This window comes from Delphinapterus leucas, chromosome 17 (genome assembly GCF_059928025.1).
Source record: "Delphinapterus leucas isolate spDelLeu-1000000601 "Yukka" chromosome 17, BTC_Dleu_Yukka2, whole genome shotgun sequence".
Classification (NCBI taxonomy): Eukaryota; Metazoa; Chordata; class Mammalia; order Artiodactyla; family Monodontidae; genus Delphinapterus; species Delphinapterus leucas.
The window spans coordinates 42,575,283-42,599,653 of NC_143145.1; the positions used below are offsets into that span (position 1 = coordinate 42,575,283).

Genomic DNA, 24,371 nt, shown 5'->3' on the forward strand with positions numbered 1-24,371 from the left:
AAATCTACCTCACACTACACTTAGGTCAAAAAGAAAATCAAAGATAAGAAAATGAGACTATGTAAAAAAATACCAATAATAAACGCACTACATGGTATACTAGTTACAGTTAAAGCAGAGCTTATGGAAGAGTTGGTAGACATAAATATACAGTAATAAATAAGAATATAAGTAACTTAAGTATCACCATAGAAATTAAAGAACAGCATATAAGCCTAGAGAGCAGAAGGAATTAGCAAATACAAAAGCAGAAACTAAAGAATCAAAAAACAGAAAAATGATAAAAATAATAAATATAAATGCAAGAAGTGGTTCTCTGAAAAAAACAAATAGTAAAAGAGATAAACTGTTAGCTAATAGAGAGGAAAGTGGATGGTTGAGGAAGGAGGTGGATGGGAGATTTACTTTAAAAATTAATTTATTATTAAATATTTCAGACATATCAAAAGGTACAAACAATAATGTTAGGCACACCTGTCAAACAACCACCAACCTAAAAATTAAAACATTAACAAAGCATTTGAAGCCCATGTGCACTTAATTACATCTCCCTCTGGTTCACCACTATCTTGAAATTTCAGTGTTTATTATGCCAGTGCATTTCTTTTTAATTTTATAACATATATGCTCCTAAAAATTTATTTTATATCTTTTGAACTATTTAAATTCTATATACTCTTCAATGTGTGAAGAATAAGTGTTTGCTTAACCATTTGTTAGATTATCCATGTTAGTAGATATAGCACTGGTTCATTCTTTCTACATGTTTTATACTAGTGCATTGCATAAATATACCAGAGTTTACTGATTATTTCTTATTAATGACAATTAAGTTTACAGCTTTTTAAAACTATAAAGTTTTGCCATGAATATTCTTGTATCTGTAGGTATTTCTTTGGGCACATGTTCAAGAATTTTCCTAGAAGTGGGATAGGCACATGTAATTTTACTAGATAATTCCTAATTGCTCTCCCAAGCACTTGTGCCAATGTAGACTACTAAATAATTCCAATTGCTGCAATGTTCATCAACAGGGAGCCAGGGAGGCTTACTTTTCACTCGACATTTTAACTCTTCATGGCATTTCACGTTTTACAATTTTTTGAATTTTATTTAAATAAATTTTCACAATAAGCCTGTGGATTAAGTATTATTATTGACAATGCAGTTTCCAGATGAAGAAAAAAAAAACTCTTCGTTTTGAGTCAGCTTCCTTTCTTTTTTTAAAAAAAGTCTTACTTTCCAACCTCGCTGACTGCACCTTTTTCCTGCCAGCCCTGTAAAGGTTTCTTGCTGGCTGGTTCACTGGGCCAGGAGTCCTGGGTCGGCTGCGTTCCCCACCCCTCCTCCGCCTCTCCTAAGCCTGCTTCACACTCCGCCGGCGTCCCGAAGCTCTCGTGGCTCTAAAACGCGGTAGGACGACGCGGTTTGGACCACTGGAGACGCCGTAGTCCCTCCCCTTCTGCCTCTTCCCCTCTCGGCGCTCTGAGGGCGCCCTCCGCCGCGCTGGAGAAGGCTGGGCCGGCGACTTCCGGAAGCGCGACGCGTCGCGATAGGTTCAGGCTTGCGGCGCCCTCGCTTTGGTCACAGGAAGTACTGGCGTCTCTCCCTCTCCTGAGCCGCTGTCGCCGAGCTTGGAGGGCTGCCCCGGAAGTCCTCCCCTTTCCCCCGCCCGCGGCAAACATGGCGGTGGACTCGGCGATGGAGCTGCTATTTTTAGACACTTTTAAACACCCGAGCGCTGAGGTAAGCCTTCGCGACTTGATTCCGACCCTGTTTCTCGAATTGGGGACTCTTACAAAAAATCGTTAGGCGTGTCTCGACTGTTCCTCGTGCCGATTGCCGCTTTAATTCCTCACACACATCCTCCCTCCTCCTAGCTTGGGTGTGGGCGCCGCGTCTCTGGGGTGGGTGGGGGTGGCGGTAGCCACCTCCACCCCCTACATTTCCCTGCGGTAGTTTCGGCCCCGCGTCGTCGTTGGTTGAGTTGGCTGCTCTACTTGCTTTGGTCCCCCACCCACCTCCTCAACCCCCTGGGTCCGCTTTGGGCCTTGAAGAGGATCATGGTTCTCAGGTTTACCTCAGGTGATGTTTTAGAAGGGGTCTCGGACACCTTGTGTTTGACAGTAGTGTTAGTGACCGAGCGGGTCACGTTGGCTTCCTGGTTCCCAAATCCCTTTTGCTAGGTCTCTTTTCTAACGGGAGTTATGCCACCCAGATGTGACACTCATTGGTTTAGGATTGCGGTGTTCTCCAGTTTGTCCTGAAACTTTAATACAACTTATCTCTTGGAAAGATTTCACACATTAGGACAAGAAGAACTTACACAGAACGTCCTTTGTCTGCAGCATACTTGTGAAGAGGAGAGAATTGTAGTCAAACTGTAAAGGACAATTGTGTTGTCGTTTTGAGGGGCGAGAGTGGGCTCTTGTAGGGTAATCGTTCTGTATGAACTTGAGCGCCCCTGAATGCATGACTGTTTCTGCCACATGTAAATTGAATAGTCAACCGGCCAAGAACGTACAGAAATGAAGTTCATAGAGAAATTCAAAGAAACCCCAGAGCTCACATTTCTCTTTCAGTGTAAACTTAACTTAGAGAACTTTTTTTTTTTTTTTTTTTTAATTTGGCTGCGCCGAGTCCGGGATCTTCGTTGCCGCGTGCAGGGTCCGTTTTCAGTTGCGGCATGCGGGATCTAGTTCCCTGACCAGGGATCGAACCCGGGCCCCCCGCATTGGGAGCGCAGAGCCTCAACCACTGTACCACCAGGGAAGTCCTCTAGAGAACTTTTTTTTTAAAAATTGAGGTATAGTTGATTTACAGTATTAGTTTCAAGTGTACAACGTGGTGATTCACAACTTTTATAGATTATACTCCATTTTAAGTTATTATAAAGTATTGGCTGCATTCCCTGTGCTGTACAATATATCCTTGTAGCTTATTTGTTCTATACATACAGTAGTTTGTACCTTAAGAGAGAACTTTTCTGTCTTCAGAGGTAGGGATGGTAGTGGGTAGCAGTTGTACTTTGGTACTTGTTAAATAAAAAGTTTGACAACTTTGGTCTTCTGATTATTTTAACGAATGGTTTATAGGTCTATAAAAATCAAATATTTGGAAACTTTAGCATATCTTACTAACAATGAATTATCTTGTGGTCTCTCATTTCATGTGGTTCAATTAGCTCTGTTTGTTCAATGACCATACTTTTCTGACTGCAGTTCCAGCTAGGCTTTAGAAAACTCACAGTGGAGGCAGTAGTTGGATAAGAACAAACCTATCATGCGTACAGAAATAGGAAACAGTTAAAAATGAAAGAAAAGCATATGATGAATTAGTTTAGTAGTTTACTAGTTTAGGAAAGTTAGCATTCATTCACTTACCATATATTTAGAAATCTAGTATTCATTCATTCTTAAGCAAGCATTGAGGACCATGGAGAGGATAGGACCGGTAGTAAATACCTTCTGGCATTGATTGAGGAAGGCTTAGTAGAGATCTTATTTGAACTGAGTCTTGAAGTAGGAGTCGGGGTTTTTTGGGGATATGGAATATTGGGATGTTTGTTCTCAAGGAGTTTATAACTAGTATTGAACATGAGGTCCACAAAATTATGATTCAAGTTAGATTATGATGAGTGCATAGAGACAGAGTAGAAATTTCTTGAGGTTTGTCTCCTTTATTTCCAAAATGCTTATCAGTGTCTGATATATTAGGACCCCAGTCAATATTTATTTAGCTCCCTTTGGTGGTACAAAAAAAGGCTCCGTGATTTCAGAGGAGGGACAGATCACTTTTCATTTGAGAGTATCAGGGAAGACTTCATCAAGGCAGGTGGCATATGAACTTGGTCTTTGGTGGAAAAGAATATGTTCCACAGTTATATATAGGAAAGGAGGGCATTCTCCTGGAGTAGTCAGTCCTTTGGAAGGGTATGCTGAAGCAGTAGCGTGAAGTGGCAGCTGATAGGCAGTTTGAAGCCAAATCACAGAGTTCCATAAATGGTCAGCAAAGGAGTGTGGGCTTTATTTTGTAAGAAGTAAGTAGTTTTTGAGCAGGCAAATGATATGATTAGTAAGATTAAGGTAGGTTAGTACACCAGTACATTGGTGCATCAGTAATGCCTAAAATGGTTCAGAATAATTAGAGGTGGCAAATTGAGAAGAAAAGGTGAGACATAATGAAAACTTGAGTTAGCAGATGGGCAGTAATCATTGATAGCATTTATTGAATGCTTATTTTGTGCAAGGCGCAGTGCTTTGGTAATTTAAATACATTATCTCTAATTCATGAATCAATTTTGAAAGATAGTTATCCCCATTTGACAGATAAGGAACTGAGCATGAGAAGTTAGGTGACTTTCCTAAAGTGGCATAGCTGAATTAAGACATACCAATGCACATTTCCTGGCTCTAAAGCTGTGCAGTGCTGTGTCCCAGTGGGATTAAGGAGGAGGGAATAGGTACAATATAAATTTTGGTTGTAGAATTGACAGGATGGCAACTGATAGTGTGAGAGTAGTTAAAAATGATAGAATTCTAGTTATAGAGAACTGGTGGAACTAGAGAACTGGTGGGGCCATTGTTAGTCATAGAAGAGTCTGGAACTGGATTTGAAGTGGCTTTGACGGGAACAAGATATTTTAGTTTTTGATTTGTTTAGTCAGACACCAGATAGATTCGCACAGTAGGAAGTTGGGAATCTGTTTAACAATTATTTATGAAAAACACTTTTGAAGGTGAGGCATAGCTCTAGGAGGGGCAATATAGGTAGAAAACCAAAAAACCAAAATTTACTGCACTTGTTTTCAAAGGAATTTGTAACCTGGTAGGGAAAACAGGCATTTATTCAAGTTTCACAAGGGGAATATGTGAAGGGGTTTGAGTAGTGCTAAATGAATTACAAATTGTGTTGTGGTTTGTATGCCACTTTTTAAAAAATAAAAAAATGTTATTTTAGTAAATTTTAATTTTATTATAGAATAATTAGAAGTTACAGAAAAGCAAAGGCTTTCATAGTTCCACCTTTCGTAGTCTCATCTATCATTAACAACTTTCTTAAATTTTTCACAAGTCCTCTAGTAATTAAAAAATATATATATACATAAACAAATACACATAAATGTATACACCCACCACACACATTAAGGTACTGATAACTATAATACTGTTTTCTGGTTTCTTTTCTCACCTAACAATGTGTCGTGCATCATTATAAATGAAGAAGTACACCTATACAACATTTTAAAAGTAAACTTCATTTTCAAACATTCTCTTTTTTGACTAGGTAACACACGTACGAGGTACCAATTCAAAACTGTGTACAGTAAAAAGTAAATCTTTTATCCCTGTCCCAAGCCATCCTGTATAACAGCATTTTTATTGGTTGTGTAATAGTTCTTTAAGTGGTAATGCTATTATTTATATATTAAATTCTCATACATCTAGGCTTCTGACTTTTTACAGTGATACGATATTCTTAAGGCTAAATTGTTTTATATGTCTTTAATTAGTTCTTTATTACTTTCCAGAGTGGAATTGCTGGCTTAAAATTCAGTCTTACGAGGGTGATTGATGTTAGAAAGTCCTACTTCATTTTAGAGTTTAGGAAGTCAATTTGGAACTCATGCAAACAGCAGTGATAATGGAAGTGGCAGGAATAGATGACATAGCCTTAGTTTACCCTTAGGAGAGGATAGGGAAGAGAAGATAGTTGCAGGAATAGGAAAGTAAGGAGAGACAGCTATACTGTGACCTTTAAACACACAATGACTTCTTCCTTAGATGTGGCTGAGTCATGGAACCTGACCAGTCTGTTCTTCACTTTTCAGGTACCTCTCTAATCATAAAACTTCCATTCCATGATTTCCCACTGTCAGCCTGTCTTCCTAGGTTTAGGTACCCCTCTAGATATTTTAAGCCCCTACTTCATTGTAATATTTTTAACTTTGAAAACACAATTCAGTCAACTCTTATTAAGCACCTGTTAAAAGTCTTTCATTCATTAAATGAATATGCTCAGCACTATGAATATAACAGTAAACTGAGACTTGGTTCTTGTCTTCTTGAAATACCACTCCAACATGAGAGTTAAAAGAAGCAATTAGAATTTAGTTTGATAAGCACTCATCTAGACTTGATCTGGCTTAGCTTTTAAGAGAAAGTTGACATCTGAAAGGAGTTGGGAGAGGAGCGTGGAAGGGTTCTAAGCAGAGACAGTAGCATGAGTGATGGCATAAAGATGAGGAAAACCAGGGTATGTTGGGGCTATAAATTTGGAGTGGTGAGAAGAGACCATACTTGTTTATAAGACTGAGGAATTTGGCCTAGTGTCTAGAACTAGAGGAGTGACAGCAGAAATGGAGGGAAATGCCCAGATTTGAGAGCTGTTTAGAGGTTTAATCAATAGGACTTGATGTTTGGATGAAGGAATTATTTAGGTGAGAGAGAATGAGAAAGAATCCAAGGATGATAATGTTTTCTGTCTTGGCCATTGTCTGGATGGTGGTGCCATCACTGATGTAGGACACTTTAGTTTTGGACTTGTTGAGTTTTTGGTGCCAGAGGGACATTCAAATGGAGATGTCCAGTTGACAGTTGGATATAGTGGTCTGGGGCTCAGGAGAGAGGTCCTAAATGGCGATACAGATTTTTGGAGTTGACTTCTGGCAGTGAATGAAAAACTTATTTCTTGTAATTCTATTGATTGTGTTTAGCTACTCTGCCCTATTTTCCTCCCACATTTTGCCCTCTAGCCTTGGTGAACTATGCTTGTAATTTCTTGAACCTTCCAAGTTCTTGTTTGCATTCCTTTTGCACATGCCTCTCCCTTTGCCTAGAAAGCTCTTTATCCCTCTGTTCCACTGATTCTTGTTTTCCTTAAACACTTACTTAGATCAGGTGCTACTTCTTTTGGGAAGCCTTCCCTGACACTCTTCTTTTCCCCCCACAAATGTTTGCCCACAGTCTGATTTAGGTAAGTACGCTTCTGAGTTTTCATAGTTTCCTGTGTGAGTCTGTATCATAGCAATTTATTTATTCATCTACTACAGTAGATTGTACCTTAATGGCAGGGATTATGTCTTGTCTTTATATTCTCAGGACCTAGCATACCTTGGAACATTATAGACATTTAGTAAATGTTTCAAAATAAATATTGAATAAAAGTGGTAGCAACTAATATAGAAACTCTTCTACTTACAAACAAAATAGATTTTGAAAGGCTATTTGTAAAACCTCAAGTTGATCTTTTTAGGTCCACAGTGACGACATCCTAACTACTACTAATACCATTCATTAATTAGCAGGGGGCAGGGTGGAAGGAGGTTAGAATAAATAAAGTTTTGTTCTAAGTTTCCTTTGTAAATATTAATGAGAATTTTTAACCATATAAGCAAAGGAGCTTCTGTGTAGTAGACTTTTTAAGTAGAGGAGCTCTTTACAGGACAGAAACATAGAGCCAAAGTTTGAGGCAGAATGCTTTTTCTTTTATATAAATCTACTGTAGTATTTATTGAATACCTACAGTATATTTGTAATAATTAGGATATAATTTCAGCTGCTCTCATAAAGTCAGGATAACAGTGGGTTAGATAAAATAAGATTTTCTCTTTCAATCTGGTTTTAAGTATTCTAGGGCTAATGTGACAGCTCTGCATTGTCAGAGACAGGTTCCTCTCCCATTCTTAGGGAATTGCCTGCATTGTCCAAGACAGCTTACCATAACATGTGTTCTAGAAAGGCAGCAGAGTATAGAAGAAGAGGTGGCAGGAGTTTCTGAACTCTGAATTTTCCCTTTAAGGACATGACCCAGAGTTGCCTACGTCATTTCCATTTCCATCCCATTGATCAGAATCTAGCAATCACATGTTCACACTGGCTTCCCAGGACATGGGAAATTCAGTTTTTAGTTCACTTTTGCCCAACTCAAACTTCTCTAGAAGAAGAGTTGTATTGGAAAACAACCAGCAATCAGCCACACTTTGCATTCATCCTGTTTCTTTTATATCTTTGAGAGTATAAAGTACACTTGAATAGTTAACATTATGTTAAGATTTCTATACCTATATATTTAATTATATTTAATCTCTGAGCTTAAAATGCAAAATTGGAAAGTCATCCTCTGTCACATTTTAGGAAAGACTCATTTGACTAGTCGTTTGGTTTGTTGATAGGCACAGTATTCTTTGCAGCTTCAAGAGGCACTTAGGACTCAGTCTTTCTAGATGCAAATAATATGAACCATTCTTATTATAAACTTTGACCACTAGGTAATGATGTTTGGCTGAACTGCTAGGAAAAGTTGATGTAAAACAATCGTCCAGGGCTTCCCTGGTGGCGCAGTGGTTGAGAGTCCGCCTGCCGATGCAGGGGACACGGGTTCGTGCCCTGGTCCGGGAGGATCCCACATGCCGCGGAGCAGCTGGGCCTGTGAGCCATGGCCGCTGAGCCTGTGCGTCCGGAGCCTCCGCCCCGCAACGGGAGAGGCCACAATAGTGAGAGGCCTGCGTACCACAAAAAAACAAAAACAAACAAACAAAAAAACAATCGTCCAAAAACAATGTGTCTTTTTAAATTATTGATCTCAAGAGCTACATTTGTCTGATCTTGTGTCAAATGATACATAGAAATAAATGTACACTAAATTTATGCTATCCATGTTATTATAATAAATTCTTAGTTTGTGGATTTTTTTCCTTTTTTAAATTTGAGAGGGTTTACCTTAACTGTTTGGTGCCTAAATGGCTTCCCTGGATCTCTTGATACTAGTATGTAAGTTTGGTAAATTAAGCTAATTTAAATAGAGATTCACCATCTCTCATCTATAATTCAGAAATTCAAAAATGGCAGAAAAATCTGCCCTAAATACATGTGGCCACGTGCTCTGATTTGAACTGATATGATGCTAGTTATAATCTTTATTTAGTGTGACTGTTTATACATGTTGCTGCAGAAGTATTAATGTTTTGGTTACAAGGTACTGCCCCAGAAGCCACTGGGGGTGTTAAGTAATATGTAGTGTTTGTATCATTTGCTTTCTAAAAATATAAAAAGTCAGGATTCTGTTTTGTCTTTGGCCGGCACTGCCTGGTGTGCAGGATCTTAGTGCCCTGACCAGGGATCAAGCCCGTGCCCCCTGCAGTGGAAGCGCGTAGTACTAATCACTGGACCGCCAAGGAATTCCAAAAGTCAGGATTCTGAACGGTGTCTGGCTCCAGAGGTTTCCAGTAAAGGATTGTAGGTCTCTATTGGCCTAAGCAGAACATCAGCAGGGAAGCAGATGCAGGAAATGTTGTTATACAAATGGAGAGATTTAACTAGGTACATTTTATCATCAGCTGTTTTTAAGAGTGGTTTTAATACCATTATAAAAAATGTAATAGCACTGTTTTAATGATGTGGTGTTTATTTTAAAATTGTTTGTGGTATTCTGAATGAAACAAATTGAAGTGAATAAATTTTGAATAGACAAAGTGTTTTGCTTACAGTATATTCCTCTCCCCCCTTTTCTTAAAGCAAAGTTCTCATATAGACGTGGTTCGTTTTCCATGTGTGGTTTATATCAATGAAGTCCGAGTCATACCCCCAGGAGTAAGAGCCCATAGCAGCTTGCCTGACAGTAGAGCATATGGGTAAGTCAGTTTTCTTTTTTAAAAGTACTTTTGACTAAAGTTGATCTAGAAACATACTCTTAAATGCAAAAATTTAAGGTAATATTTTGTAAGTAAAAAACAAAAAACCTAAAACTTTATTCAGTTATGGTTATGTTATGTCGCATTGTAATTGACTCTAGGTTTTCTCTATAATCTATATATTATTATAAACTTGAAAAGAGTCATTATTTGACCTGAGTACTAGATTAAGTTTTTCTTTCTTCATTTCTTTTTTTTAATTGGTGGAAATAGGTTTATATTTTCCAGACGATTCTAGGGTGGCACAGTATAGTAGATGAAGTATTTTTAATGTGACTTTTTCCTTGAAAATAAGAATGAGTCTGAATATTTAGAAATATATCTTTTATTATGTTGCTACATTTTTTATATTATTTTATAGTATCAGTTTTCATGACTTATTGGTGATCTCCTTAGCCTGATACATGTGTCTTTTTATAAATATGTAGCTTCACATTACCATTAGTTGTACTGAGCAAGTAGTTATTTGAGCATCATTTCTCTTTCTTAGGCTCTTTGTGAAATAAACCAAATATAAGACATGGTTCCTGATGTAGAGTTTTGGTTTTTTTAAATCTTTTTTTAATTTTTATTTTTTGGCCATGCAGTGCGGCTTGTGGGATCTTAGTTCCCAGGATTGAACCTGGGCCATGGCAGAGAAAGCACCAAGTCCTAACCACTGGACCTCCAGGGAATTCCCTGTTGTGGAGTTGTTGATAATTTTAACAACTGACATAAAACAGAGGAATTTGATCTTTGTTGTAACATGAATAATCATCTTCTTCTGATTTTAATTACATGAACTGGAGATGAAAGCTAAATTTTGGTTATAGAAACATGAATATGTATAATAAATATATCTGTGGGTTTTTAGCTTATAGCCTAGGCGTTACTCTTACGTATCAATGCCACATTTTGTTATGTCCATGCTGTGATAGCTCAGTTTCTATTACCTGAAAGAGTTAAGCCAGCTACAGGGGTGACTGTTAATGGTACAGATTCAAAGTTAAGGGCTCATTTCTTCATAATTGTGAAAAGTAGTTGGTTATTCCTAGAGGTAGATATAAAAATCTTCAAATGTTTTCAGGTCATTTAAAGGTAAAACAAATACAAAACAAAACAGTAAGAATGATTAGTATTTATAATGACAAATCATTGTAATTGACTTAATATCTTTTTTGCCATGTGTAAGGAAATAAAATCTCCTGTTTTCCTGTATTTCTTTCTACTTTTCCTATGTGTGTAGAATGAGAAAGATGGAGTAATGATAGTGTATCCAGCAGTCTTCTCTAATTGTACTGCTTTTGGTCAAGAAAGGTCTATTAGTTGTCTGTTGCTGTATAACAAACTGTAGCAAATTTAGCAACCTAATCCCCTACTATTTCTGAGGGTCAGGAGCCTGGGAGCTGCTTGATTGGCTCAAGTTCCCTCATAAGGTTATAACTAAGATATAGGCTTTGGGTTGCAGTCTCAGAAGATTTGACTGAGGCTAGGGAATTTTAGAAGCCTGTTCACATGACTGTTGGCAGATCTTAAGTTCTTTGCCAGGAGATCCTTTCTATAGGTTGCTTATGTCACAGCATGTATTTTTGCAGGGTGAGTGATCCAAGAATGAAAGTGAGAGAGCATGCCCGAGAAGGAAGCCACAGTCGCTGTATTTTATAACTTAATATCAGAAATGGCATACTGTGACATACTTCAATATACTGCTTTTACTATATTCTGTTGATTACATATTCTACTGGTACAGTGTGGGAGGGAACTACACAGGGGTGTGAATACCAGGAAGCAGGGGTCTTTGGGGGCCATTTTGGAGGCTGGCTACCACAGCAGGCAATATGAATCTCTGCCATTAGCTGCAGTGGGTAAGAGTATTTGTTACGTTTCCCCCTTCTTATCTCTCTCCTTTTTCTTAGCTGGGCGTGAATGGTTGTTCATGTTTTAATAGTTCCAAATATGAAATTATTATCAGAAACAACTTTATGCACAGTATGTTATAGAACAGTAAAATAAAGTATTGATTCAATAATACAAATATGTAAGATGTTGGGAAGCCTGAAATCTCCAGGTTGAAAGTAATGTTAGAGATGATATATTTGTGCAGCACACTTTATGATAGTATTTTTTCTCATTATGAAATTCAGAACTATGTCAGGTAAAATTAAAACCCCTGTTATCCCTCCATTCTGAGAGAATCTTAACATTTGAGGCCATGTGTTTTTAAATTTATATGTGTGCGTTTATATATATATATTGTTTTTTGTTTTTTGTAAATGTGGTATCTTATGTGAGGTTAGGTTTTAGAGTCAATAAGTTTTAAGATGAAAGTCTAGTGGAGTCAAATTACCATTGATTCTTTAAATCGCTTTTCGGTGCCCAGGACCTGAGTCTTTGGTGCCTCCAGAGGAAAGAATTTGCATTTCAGTCCTTTTTCCTTTCCTTGAGATATTGGAGGCCAGGGTCTGGTTTGAAGAGGAAGGCTAGGAGAGAGAGACTAGAGTTGTTGAGCACATATAGTTGAATTTGGGTAAGATAAAATGTATGATGCTGCTCTGATCCCACTGCGTGCTATTCTGTGTATTCCTTTATTTCATTTAACATTATGTCAGGAGTACTTCACATCATTTAAATTTATTTGAAAATATGATTTATAATGACTGTATAATCTAACAAATCAATGTACTCTTATTTATTTGGCTAGTTCTTAAAGTGGAGACCATTAGATGGTTTTTAGTTTTCAAATTATTAGTATAATGCACCTCCTCTTGAAAAAAGTCTTTGTATATTAGTGTTTCCATAGAAACACTTTGTAGAGAAAAGTATTTCTGGAACAAATGGTGTGAACATTTTCTCAGTCTCCTGAATTTTATTGCCATATTGTCTTTCAGAATGATTGTACCTGTTTGTACTTCTACCAGAAATACATAAAGGAATCTCTTTCAGAGTACTCCGGGCATTACACTTTTTACCATATGGATTTTTTGTAAATAAACAACAAAGCATGCATTGTTTAAAAATCAAGATTTTAGTTGAGCCGAAGGAATTTCAGCAAGGGTGTAGCAGGGTTTCGTTCTAGTGCAAATTAAATAGGCTTTAATCTTGATTATAGAAGTCTGTAGAAAAATCAAAATATTTATGTAAATTAGTGCTATACAAATTTCAATCTGGGCTTTAAGTCACAATTTAGGGCTCTGATGCTCAAAGTATTATTACAGTCCTGTATGAATGCGGGTTAAATTGAAATTAAATGGTAATTATTATTTACAACTTAAAGTTAGTTAACTCCTGATTCTTTTTGCTAATAGAATAATGATATAAGGAATTATAAAACTAGATATCATGATTAATTAGCATTTGCCATTAAAATACATTAAAAAATTTAAATATCTGTGTGTTTTAAAATGGTCCAAGTAGCAGGCGAAAGATATTTGATGGCTAAAAATTTTTCAGTAGTACTCAAAGTGAATACTTGACTTCTTGAGAATTGGATATGAATAAAATTACAGGAAATATTGCAGTTAACTCCGTGTTTTTGTTATTTACATATTAGGAATAATTTATCTTAATTCTAGAATTGCTCTTAAATTTGTACTTACTTTGTTTTTTGTTTTAATTTAGGAACTGATTATTGTAAAGGCTGACCTTTCAACTTTGTTTCATTCACAGGGAGACATCACCGCACACATTTCAATTAGACTTATTCTTTAACAATGTAAGCAAACCAAGTGCCCCAGTTTTCGATAGGTTGGGAAGGTATGTACTTACTAGGTAATTTCACCAGCAACTCATAAGTTAGTAAGCAAAACCTTTTTATTCTTTAGATAGAAGAAAAGGCTGTGTATGGTGGTAGATCCAAGAACTCAGGGTTTAATTTTCTCAATTGACAATATTAAGGAAATGTCAAGCTCCTAAGAACATGTTGAGTTTATTTATAAAATAAAATTTTAAATGTGTGAAACATTTACCATCTTTTGTTTGCTTTTTATTGGTGTATGCATTATACATACCACATGATTTGATAATAACCTAATTTGGAAAAGATTACTTTTTGATTCTTAAAAAAACCTATATAAACACATTGAGATTTTGTCTGTGTTTTTTACGTCACACTACTACATAATTTAAAATTCCATAGTCACATTTTTGTAAAATGAGAATTTTGTTATAGTTACTCCTATTTTGAATTATATAATACATGCTAGGTATGACTAACACTAGTTGTTTTGATGTCTGCAAATTAATTAACCGTTAGATGGGTTTACTCATTTATAAAAATTCATTTATAAAATAACAATTTTTTAAAGGCAGCTTAAAAATGGAAAATTTTCTGTCCCTGTCAGGAATTAAGTTTTCTAGATTTTGCTTATTCTTTTATTGATTCTCCACTCATTTATTATTAAATTATATTGGTAATTTAACTTCTTTTTAAAATGAAGGGAACCTAGGTAATCTGAAGCAGCTAATTTTTTATATTATAGAATGTTATTTTTATGTCAGTACCTGATGAAAATAGGTGCTTTTTAAAAATTTTGGTCCCAGTATACATTTTTTTTGAAGACTATAACGCTATGGATCTCTACTCTGGCTGTACATTAGAATTACCTGGGGTGCTTTTAAACAAACATTGATTCTCACACACACCTCAAAGCAATTGAACCAGAGTCTCTGGGGGTTTGTTTTATACTTTTTCTTGATATCATTTTGTGGAGAGTAAATTAAACCCAAACTTTGTAGTTCATTAAAACACAAATCTAGCATTTGATTGAAATATATGAATCTAGAAAAACTTCTTCATGAACTGTGATGTTCAGTGTTTGAGCCTATATATTTATTCCTACTCTTTTGGCAGCCTGGAATATGATGAGAATACTTCTATCATCTTTAGACCCAACTCAAAGGTAATTGTAGAAGTCAGTTTTCAACTTGTTACTACTGTTGTTCTCACCTCCATTCAGAGTTTTTGATCCAGATAAACCAGTGATGCAGAATGTCAACTTACTTGGTTCTAGTTCTGCAGAATATCATCATTTCTTGTCTGATTCCTCTTGTATTCCAGAAGCTATTTTAAAATGGAGCAAAGACATTGTAATGCTATTATCTACCCATATAGCTCTTTATTCTAATTTTATACTTGGGTCAGGAAGAAGCCAGCATCTGTGCTTTTCCTTCTTTTCATTTAGGTGGGCAAATTCAGAAGATGACAGGCAGGTAAATTATTATTAAACACCATTGTACCTTAATTAAGTTTTCTTTAAAAATTCATATTTCATACTTCTTCCTTGTGTATCAGAAGTGTCTTTTTCTTGATACCAAATGCCATTCTGAAAGCATCTAAAAGATCTGAATCATGGAAGAGCCGAAATCCAAAAATCATGGTGATCTAATATGGGACTACTCAGCCTGCTGTTTGTTTTTGGTGGGGGATGGGTATTTAATCCTCTGCACCTTGTTTAGACTAAAAATTGTATTCTTTATCTATTTATCTTCCTTCCAGTGGTATTTCTGTTTAGAGTCTATTAATCCGTGGGCATAGTCTTTGAGCCTTTCTTCTGGTCCCTGATTTCCCTTTGCTAGAGTTTGCTAAGGTTAGCAAGGAGAATAATAATTTTTTTCTTCCTCTAGAACCCTTCCTCTAGGGTTCCATTACCACTTATTATTTCATCTTTATCCAACACTGTAGAGTGGGAGGAGAACTCAGAAGTCAGGGGCTTTGGTTTCTAGCCAAATTTTTCTACTGACACTCTCATTTTCTTATTTGTTGATAATATTTGCTCTGATTACCTCTCATAGTTATTGTGAAGATAGAGTGATTAATAGATAAGCTCTGAAAAACGTAAAGTTATTTTGTAAGGAAATATTGAGGGTTAATGGCATTGATAAAGTCTTTGATCTTTTTAGGATAAAGTTTCTTTGCAAAAACAATTTGTTTAATGCCTCTGGTTACCCTTACTTTTTAAGTACAATATAGATACATTGAATATACCTGCATGTCACGTAAAAAGAATGCTGTATAATTTTATAGGCTTTATAATTCTTGAGACTGGGCACAATTTGTACTCTTGTGTATCTCCATGACCCCTATAACTATTTGGGTTTAATTTATGAATTGGCAGTAGCTCCCCCTTAATTTCCTTCTCATTTCTCTTCTCTTGGTTGGGAATCTGGTTATGCTTTTTGAATAGGATTGGCCTAAAGTATAGAACTGGGGAGATGTAGTCCTGAGACAGTTTTAGGTATGGTAACTCTGGAGGGCCATGCAAAAGTTGTGCCTCTGGGTGAATTTCCACCAATATTGACCTTTGCATTTTCAGCATACTTTTATACTTTAGTTGAACCACAAAGTAATTTGATACCAGTTTACTTCTGACATAGTAAAACATTCATTTGAAAGATATCTCTTCCCCTCCCCCTCCCCCCAAATCAGGTGAATACTGATGGTTTGGTGCTAAGAGGCTGGTACAACTGTCTGACACTGGCAATATATGGATCAGTGGATAGAGTCATAAGTCATGACAGAGACTCTCCACCACCTCCACCTCCACCTCCACCACCTCCCCAGCCACAGCCAAGTTTGAAAAGGAATCCAAAACATGGTGAGAATTTAATTTAATTTTATTACTTACTTTTGGCTGTTTTGGGTCTTCATTGCTGCGCACGGGCTTTCTTTAGTTGTGGCGAGCAGGGGCTACTCTTCGTTGCAGTGTGTGGGCTTCTCATTGCGATGGCTTCTCTTGTTGCAGAGCATGGGCTCTAGGCACGTGGGCTTCAGTAGTTGTGGTGCATGGGCCCAGTAGTTGTGGTGCATGGGCTCTAGGGCACGTGGGTTTCAGTAGTTGTGGCTCATGGGCTTAGTTGCTCCACGACATGTGGGATCTTCCAGGACTGGGGATCGAACCCATGTCCCCTGCCTTGGCAGGTGGACTCTTAACCACTGCGCCACCAGGGATGTCCCCATGGTGAGAATTTTAAATTTGCTTTTATCAGTGACACTTATGTTCATTATAGTAGGAAAAGGTAACTCAAAGAACTCTTCTGCTTTTTGAACCTTGTTTAAGGTTTGACAAGTTATCTGCCAATCTCCCATTCTTTCCTATAAGAGTGTCTTTTATGTTGAAGTGGTTGCGTTTTATTTTCCTCCACTACTTTGCAAAAATGCTTTTTTAATTGACCCAAGGTTTTTTTTTTTCATTTAAAATATGTATATGATAATATAATCCATGGTTATTCATGGTTTACTATGAAAATTGTCTTTCAAAGAACTGAAGAATAGGCAGTAAATATGGTATGTGTTTTTGGAATACTTGTGTTAATGGCATTTGTTTTATCAGGACTGCATTTCAAATTTCCTTAGATGTCCAAATCTTAGCTAAGGCAGATTTTCCTGCTTTTGAGAACCTTTTGCTTATTAATTCAAGACAAGAAAAATAAAAACTCTAGGGACTTCCCTGGCGGTCCAGTGGTTAAGACTCCCCACTTCCAATGCAGGGGGCGTGGGTTCAATCCCTGGTCGGTGAACTAAGATCCCACGTGCCTCATGACAGGGCAAAAAAAAATAAAACAAACAGGGACTTCCCTGGTGGTTCAGGGGTAAGACTCTGTGCTCCAATGCACGGGGCCTGGGTTCAATCCCTGGTCGGGAAACTGATCCCTCATGCATGCCGCAACTGAGGGTTCGTGTGCTGCAACTGAGAGTCTGCATGCCACAACTAAGAGTCCACGTACTGCAGCTAAGACCTGGTGCAGCCCAAATAAATAAATAAATATTAAAAAATAAAGCACAAGCAACTTTATAAAAAAGCAAAAAACCTCTAATGAACTTTAGTGACTTTCATTTTATAGAGCAGACAGCTGGACTCATGTTTTCCAGGGTCTCCTTTCCTCACTCTAGTATTACTCATAAGCTGTTGAGCTAAGGAGATTTGGGAATAAATTTTGAAATTATAATTGAGGTCATAGGGAAAAATATTTTGCTTTACAATTAGCATTTTATGAGCACAAGTAAAATGACCATTGTTTCTCTTAAATCCTTATATGATAGTGTGGTGTGAGATCTTTGCTCTGATGGTGGTCACACACTGTAGTTTAATCTTTTTTCTTATATAGTACCTGCTAAGCACAGGTAAATTAATTGACCATATATGCATGGATTTATTTCTGGGCTCTCTGTTCTGTTCCATTGACCTTTGTGTCTCTTTTTATGCCAATACCATACTGTTTAAAGTACTATTGCTCTGTAACATTGTTTGTAATGTTGTGTGATACCTCCAGCTTTATTCTTTCTCAAGATTGTTTTGGCTCTTTGGGGTCTTTTATGGTTCTATACAAGTTTTAGGATTGTTGTTCTATTTCTGTGAAAAATGCCATTGGAATTTTGGTAGGGATTGCATTGAATTTGTATATTGCTTAGGGGAGTGTGGACTTTTTTCTTTTTGGCCATGCTGTGCGGCTTGTGGGATCTTGGTTCCCTGACCAGGGATTGAACCCAGGCCCCCTGCAGTGGAAGTGTGGAATTCTAACCACTGGACCGCCAGGGAATTCCCCCTAGTATGGACATTTTAACAGTATTAATTCTTCCCGTCCATGGGCACAGAATATCTTTTCATTTATTTGTGTCCCCTTCAGTCTCTTTCATCAATGTCTTGTAGTTTTCAACATACATGTATTTCATGTCCTTGTTTAAATTTATTCCTAAGTGTTTTATACTTTTGGATACAATTGTAAATGGGATTTTCTTAATTTCTCTTTCTCGTAGTTCATTATTAGTGTATAGAAACGCAACCTATTTTTGGGTATTGATCTTGTGTCCTACAGATTTACTGTATTTGTTTATTAGTTCTAATAGGTTTAAAAAAATTTTTATCTATTTTTATTTTTGGCTGCATCGGGTCTTTGTTTTGGCATGCGGGATCTTCATTGCAGCATGAGGGATCTTTCGTTGCAGCATGTGGGCTCTTTGTTGCAGTGCATGGGCTTCTCTCTAGTTGTGGCAGGTGGGTTTTCTCTCTCTAGTTGTGGTGCGTGGGCTCCAGAGCACGTGGGTTCTGTAGTTTGCAGCACGTGGCTCTCTAGTTGAGGCGCACAGGCTCAGTAGTTGTGGTGCGTGGGCTTAGTTGCCCCGTGGCATGTGGGATCTTAGTTCACCAACCAGGGAATCAAACCCACGTCCCCTGCGTTAGAAGGTGGATTCTTTACCACTGGACCACCAGGGAAGTCCCTCTAATAGGTTTTTAATGGAGTCTTTAGGGTTTTCTTTATATTATACAGGTTTCCCCTGCTGTCTGAAATAGAGTGTTCCTATGAAACCTTTCATACACCAAAATGGTATAAAACGAAGAAACAATTACCTTAGGACACATCCTGCTAATGGACGCACAAAATAAATTGAGATAAAGCCCAGATGCTCACAGACATAGTTCAAAGCTATGGTGGCTAAATGCTGAGATGCTGAGTGTAGTTGCCAGAGAAGGAGCTTGGCAGTGCCACTCTCACTCTTTGGGATTATGTTGCCTCTGTAACAGCTCAGTGCAAAACAAATGCTTAACACTTATTTTCTCTTTTCACATTTTTTTGTAGAAGTGAAAATCCACTTTGGATTTCTTTTGGTTAGTGAAAACACGTACTAAGATAGGTCTTTTGTAAAAGTGAAGTGGCATAAAATGAACTTCCAAAAAGCAGGGTATACCTGTATCAGGTTATCTGCAAAGAGCGAGTTTTACTTCTTCCTTTCCAATTTGGATGCCTTTTATTTCTTTTTCTTGCCTAACTGCACTGGCTAGGACTTCCAACACTGTGTTGAATAAAAGAGGCAAGAGGTGGGTATCCTTGTTCTGTTCTTGATCTTAGAGGAAAAGCTTTCAGCTTTTTACCATTGAGAATGATGTTAAAGCTATGGGCTTGTCACATATGGCCTGTTATGGTGTGGTACATTCCCTCTATACCTATTTCGTTGAGAGTGTTTATCATAAATGAATTTGAATTTTGAAAAATGATTTTACTGTATCTGTCGAGATGATCATATGATTTTTAGCCTTCATTTTGTTAATGTATCACATTGACTAATGTGCAGATGCAGAGCCACCCTTGCATCCCTGGAATACATCCCACTTGATCATGATGTATGATCCTTTTAATGCATTATAGAATTCGGCTTGCTAATATTTTGTTGAGGATTTTTGCATGTATGTTCATCAGAGATATTGGCCTGTAACGTTCTTTTCTTGAGGCATCCTTGTCTAGTTTTGGTATTAGGGTAATGCTGGCCTTGTAAACGAGTTTGGAAGACTTTGAGAAGGACTGGTATTAATTCTTCTTGGAATATTTGGTAGAATTCAGCAGTAAAGACGCATCGTCCTGGACTTTTGTTTTTGGGAGGTTTTTGATTACTGATTCAATCTCCTTGCAGTAATTGGTCTGTTCAGATAGTCTATTTAATCATGATTCAGTCTTGGTAGGTTGTATGTTTCTAGGGCTGTATCCATTTCTTCTAGGTTGTCCAATATGTTGGTGTATAATTGTTCATAGTAGCTTGGTGTGATCCTTTGTATTTTGGTGGTATCAGTTGTAGTATCTCCTCTTTCATTTCTGATTTTGAGTCCTCTTTTTTTCTCGGTGAGTCTAGCTAAAGGTTTGTTAATTTTATCTTTTCTAAGCTTGTAGTTTCATTGATCTTTCCTATTGTCTGTAGCCTTATCACAGCATCTGACATAGGTAAGTAGTTACTCTAAAATTTTGTTAAATATATTGACTTGTCAGAATGAGAAAGACAAATACCGTTGTGATATCACTCATATGTGGAATCAAAATATGGCACAAATGAACCTATCTACAAAGCAGAAGCAGACTCACAGACATAGAGGACAGATTTGTGGTTGCCAGGGGGGAGGCAAGGTTGGTGAGGGGTGGATGGGGAGTTTGGGCTTAGTAGATGCAAAGTTTTACATATAGAATGGATAAACAACAAGGTTCTACTGTATAGCACAAGGAACTATATTCAATATGGGATAAACCATAATGGGAAAGAATATAAAAACAAATATATATGTGTATAACTGAGTCACTTTGCTGTACAGTGGAAATTGATACAATATTGTAAATCAACTATGCTTCAATAAAAAAATTAAAAAAGACAAGTGGATAAAAAATTTACTGACTTCTAAAAAAACTTTTATTGGAGTATAATTTTTATTTACAATGTTGTGTTAGTTTCAGGTATACAGCAAAGTGAATCAGTCATACGTGCACATATATCCACTCTTTTTTAGATTCTTTTCCCTATTATAGAGTATAGGGTATTGAGTAGTGTCCCCTGTGCTGTACAGTAGGTCCTTATAAGTTATCCGTTTTATATTTAGTAGTGTGCATATGTCAATCCCAATCTCCCAGTTTATCCCCTACCCCCTTTCCCCCCTGGTAACCATAAGTTTGTTTTCTACATCTGTGACTCTATTTCTGTTTTGTAAATAAGTTCATTTGTACCATTTTTTTAGATTCCACATATAAGCAATATCATATGATATTTGTCTTTCTCTGTCTGACTTCACTCTCGCTGACTTGTTTTAAAATGGACACTTAAGCTCATATATTGCATATACATATACATATATATGTATGTGTGTATGTTTTTAACTTTTTATTTTGAAATAATTATAGATTTATAGGAAGTTGCAAAGAAATGTATAGGGAAGTCCTGTGCACTCATCCCCAGATTCCCCTAGTTAACATCTTTTACAACTCTAGTACAATATCAAAATAAAATTGGCCTTGTTACAATCTGTAGAGCTTGTTCACCTTTCACCAGTTATACATGTATACGTGTGTGTGTGTAATTTTATGTCATGTCTAGCTTTGCATAACCACCACCAAAATTAAGAGACTTGATTGTACTATCACAGTATTCCCTGGTGTTATGCCTTTACAGGCAAACCCATCCCACCTGTCCCTAACTTTTGGCAATCACTAATCTGTTCTCTGTCTCTGTAATTATATTATTTCATGAGTGTTACAAAATGGAATCATGAAGTTGGGATCTTTTTGAGATGGGCTATTTTCATTCAGCATAATTTCTTTGAAGTTTATCTACTTTCTGTGTGCATTAGATCATTCTTTATTGTTGCTGAGTAGTAATACATAGTATGGATGTATCATAATTTATTTAACTTCAATCATTGAAGGACATTTAGGTAGTTTCCAGTTTTTGACTTTTGCAAATAAAGTTATTATGAGCATTCATGTACATCTTCCTGCAGGAAAATAAGTCTCCATTTTTCTGGGATAATGCCCAAGAGTTACATACATTATATTTTGGTATATGGGACATCAAAAATTCTAACTTTCCCATTATAAACTAATTAGCAAAATTTCTGTTACACGTCAGGAAGGAAAAAGTTAATAAATTCTGAAGATGAAAACTCAAATGATGAATAGCATTTTTGTCATGCATTTATTTCACTATACTTATTCATTTGAAAGTTCTTTTTCTTTTTCTAATAAAATTAGCTGATGGGGAGAAAGAAGATCAGTTTAATGGAAGCCCTCCAAGACCACAGCCAAGGGGACCAAGAACTCCACCAGGACCCCCTCCACCTGATGATGATGAGGATGATCCCATGCCATTGCCAGGTAGAAATATATCAGTGATAGTTTATTTTCCCCCTCTTGATTAATGTTAATAGTACTTTTTGATTAAAGAAAAAAAATTAGATGCTGGTAATCAAATCTTGATGAATATCCTCTGCCCCCATTCTGCACAGTGTTTTCTTGTGTTTTTTTTTGTCGGCAAGTGAATTTGTTAAAAGAAAAAAAAACCAGTTAATTAATTCGAAGCTGAAGCAACATTACTTTGAAAATAAAATGTTAATGTGCTATAGTGGTTTGTACAGAACAGCACCAGTAAAGATAAACAGTAGGTATTGGAAGAGATAAAAATCTGTATAGTTACTTAATAGCTAAAAAAGAAGAGGATTATTGTATTAGAATATAACATAGCATACTTTATTAATTATGAGCTGTGTTTATTTAATACTTTGTTTAAAGTATGTTTATTTAATACTGTTAATATTTATTAATAATTAATAAAGCATACTTTATTAATTATGAGCTAAATCATCCAAAATGTCATTAAGTAGTTGCAGTATCCAATCCTTCTGCTTCATGTTATTTAAACAGTTAAAATAATCTGTGCCTTAAACCTCAATTTTTCAGTGTCTGGTGACAAGGAAGAGGATGCTCCTCATAGAGAAGATTACTTTGAGCCCATTTCTCCTGATCGGAATTCTGTTCCTCAGGAAGGTCAGTATTCTGATGAAGGAGAAGTAGAAGAAGAACAACAAGAAGAAGGAGAAGATGATGAAGATGATGTGGATGTCGAGGAAGAAGAGGATGAGGATGAGGATGATCGCCATACAGTAGATAGTATCCCTGAGGAGGAAGAGGAAGATGAAGAGGAAGAAGGTGAAGAAGATGAAGAAGGTGAAGGTGGGTTAAATTAGCTAGGACTTCTGGTTTTAAGTGCTAGAAACTTAGCTTGATGTAGCTTGTAGTAATGCAGAAGAATTTGTAGCAGAGATAAATGGCTTTCAAGAAACCTGAGACAGATTGTAGCTGGGCCTTAAGACTTGACTAGAGCTGGGATTTCCGTCTCTTCTTTGTTTTGTGTTTCTAATTTATATTCTGTTAACTAATTGTTATATCTCTATTCACCCCACATCTTTAATCTCCTCTCTTTAACCAGCCAGTCTAAACTACCTGGCTGTGTCTCAGATCCAGATCCAGTTTTCTGGGAGAGAGAGTCTCTTTGGCTTGCTATGGTATCACTGCCCCTTGATACCATCAGCTTTGTCCAGGGAAGCAGGGATATGCAGCAAATACATGGTGATGAGGGATTTGGTGATCTGTTTTGAGAGTAAAGGAGTGGTGTTTTAAGCTGGGTGGAATTGCTAAAAATGTCTGCCACCTAGATATTTTGGCAAAATGCTTCATTATTTTTAGAAATTCAGAAGGAAAAATCTCAATTACACAGGGACATATGGCAGCATTATGCAGTCCTTTAGTTAGGCTTTACTTTTCCTTTGAAAGCAGAAAGATACTTAAGCTAATTGGATCTTAATTTCTCCAATAAATGGAATGTAGTGTTAAAGTATTTATGTAAAATGACAGATTATCTGCCTTTTTCTTTTATAAGATAGTACAGGTGAGCATCATTCTACGTGAGAGAGAGGACCATTCTAGTATCACAGTGGCCCTTTTACAAAATATAAATAATTGGGTTATTGAGTGATAATCTTTTTAGCTTACCCCATTTCCAGATTACCACAAAATCCTTTTTAGATTTATTGTGTTTGACTGGCAAGTAGTAGTTAGATTTCATGCAGGCTTTGTTAATCAGAGGACATTTTAATAGAGAAGGTGAGAGAATGAGGCTGGTTAATTTGATTTTTACCAGAAGACATCTGGTGGTTATTCCAGAGTCAAGTCTCTATAGGCCCTTCCTTTTCAAATATGAGTGTATTGCTATGGCTAAATTGTTTTGAGCTAAAGAATGTCAAAAGAGGGCTGTTACTTGAGGAATACTGTGGAACCATTTCCTTTTCTTTCTTAGGCTGTAATTGCACATCTCTGTTTTACCACGGCCAGGTAATAGTAGTGTTAAAAAGTAAAACCAACAAGTTTTCCATCTCTGGTCCTGTATTACTTCTAGTCCTGT

The 24,371-nt window shown here is 36.7% G+C and overlaps 1 protein-coding gene across 5 annotated transcripts in view; it reads left to right on the top strand.

Moving 5' to 3' along the window:
* The first annotated feature begins 1,450 nt into the window (after positions 1-1,450).
* Positions 1,451-24,371, top strand: part of VIRMA (vir like m6A methyltransferase associated) — a 61,798-nt gene continuing 38,877 nt past the window's right edge. The window contains exons 1-9 of one of the 5 annotated variants that reach the window (XM_089898897.1): positions 1,451-1,746; positions 9,098-9,320; positions 9,516-9,631; positions 13,337-13,382; positions 14,520-14,568; positions 14,851-14,878; positions 16,095-16,263; positions 22,166-22,288; positions 22,871-23,143. In XM_089898897.1, the coding sequence (XP_089755023.1) occupies positions 14,528-14,568; positions 14,851-14,878; positions 16,095-16,263; positions 22,166-22,288; positions 22,871-23,143 (634 nt within the window). In that variant the 5' untranslated portion in view covers positions 1,451-1,746; positions 9,098-9,320; positions 9,516-9,631; positions 13,337-13,382; positions 14,520-14,527. Of the gene's footprint in view, positions 1,747-9,097; positions 9,321-9,515; positions 9,632-13,336; positions 13,424-14,519; positions 14,569-14,850; positions 14,879-16,094; positions 16,264-22,165; positions 22,289-22,870; positions 23,144-24,371 lie in introns of those variants that run through there. The other 4 variants (XM_022584783.2, XM_089898895.1, XM_022584784.3 and 1 more) reach the window with 4 other exon arrangements.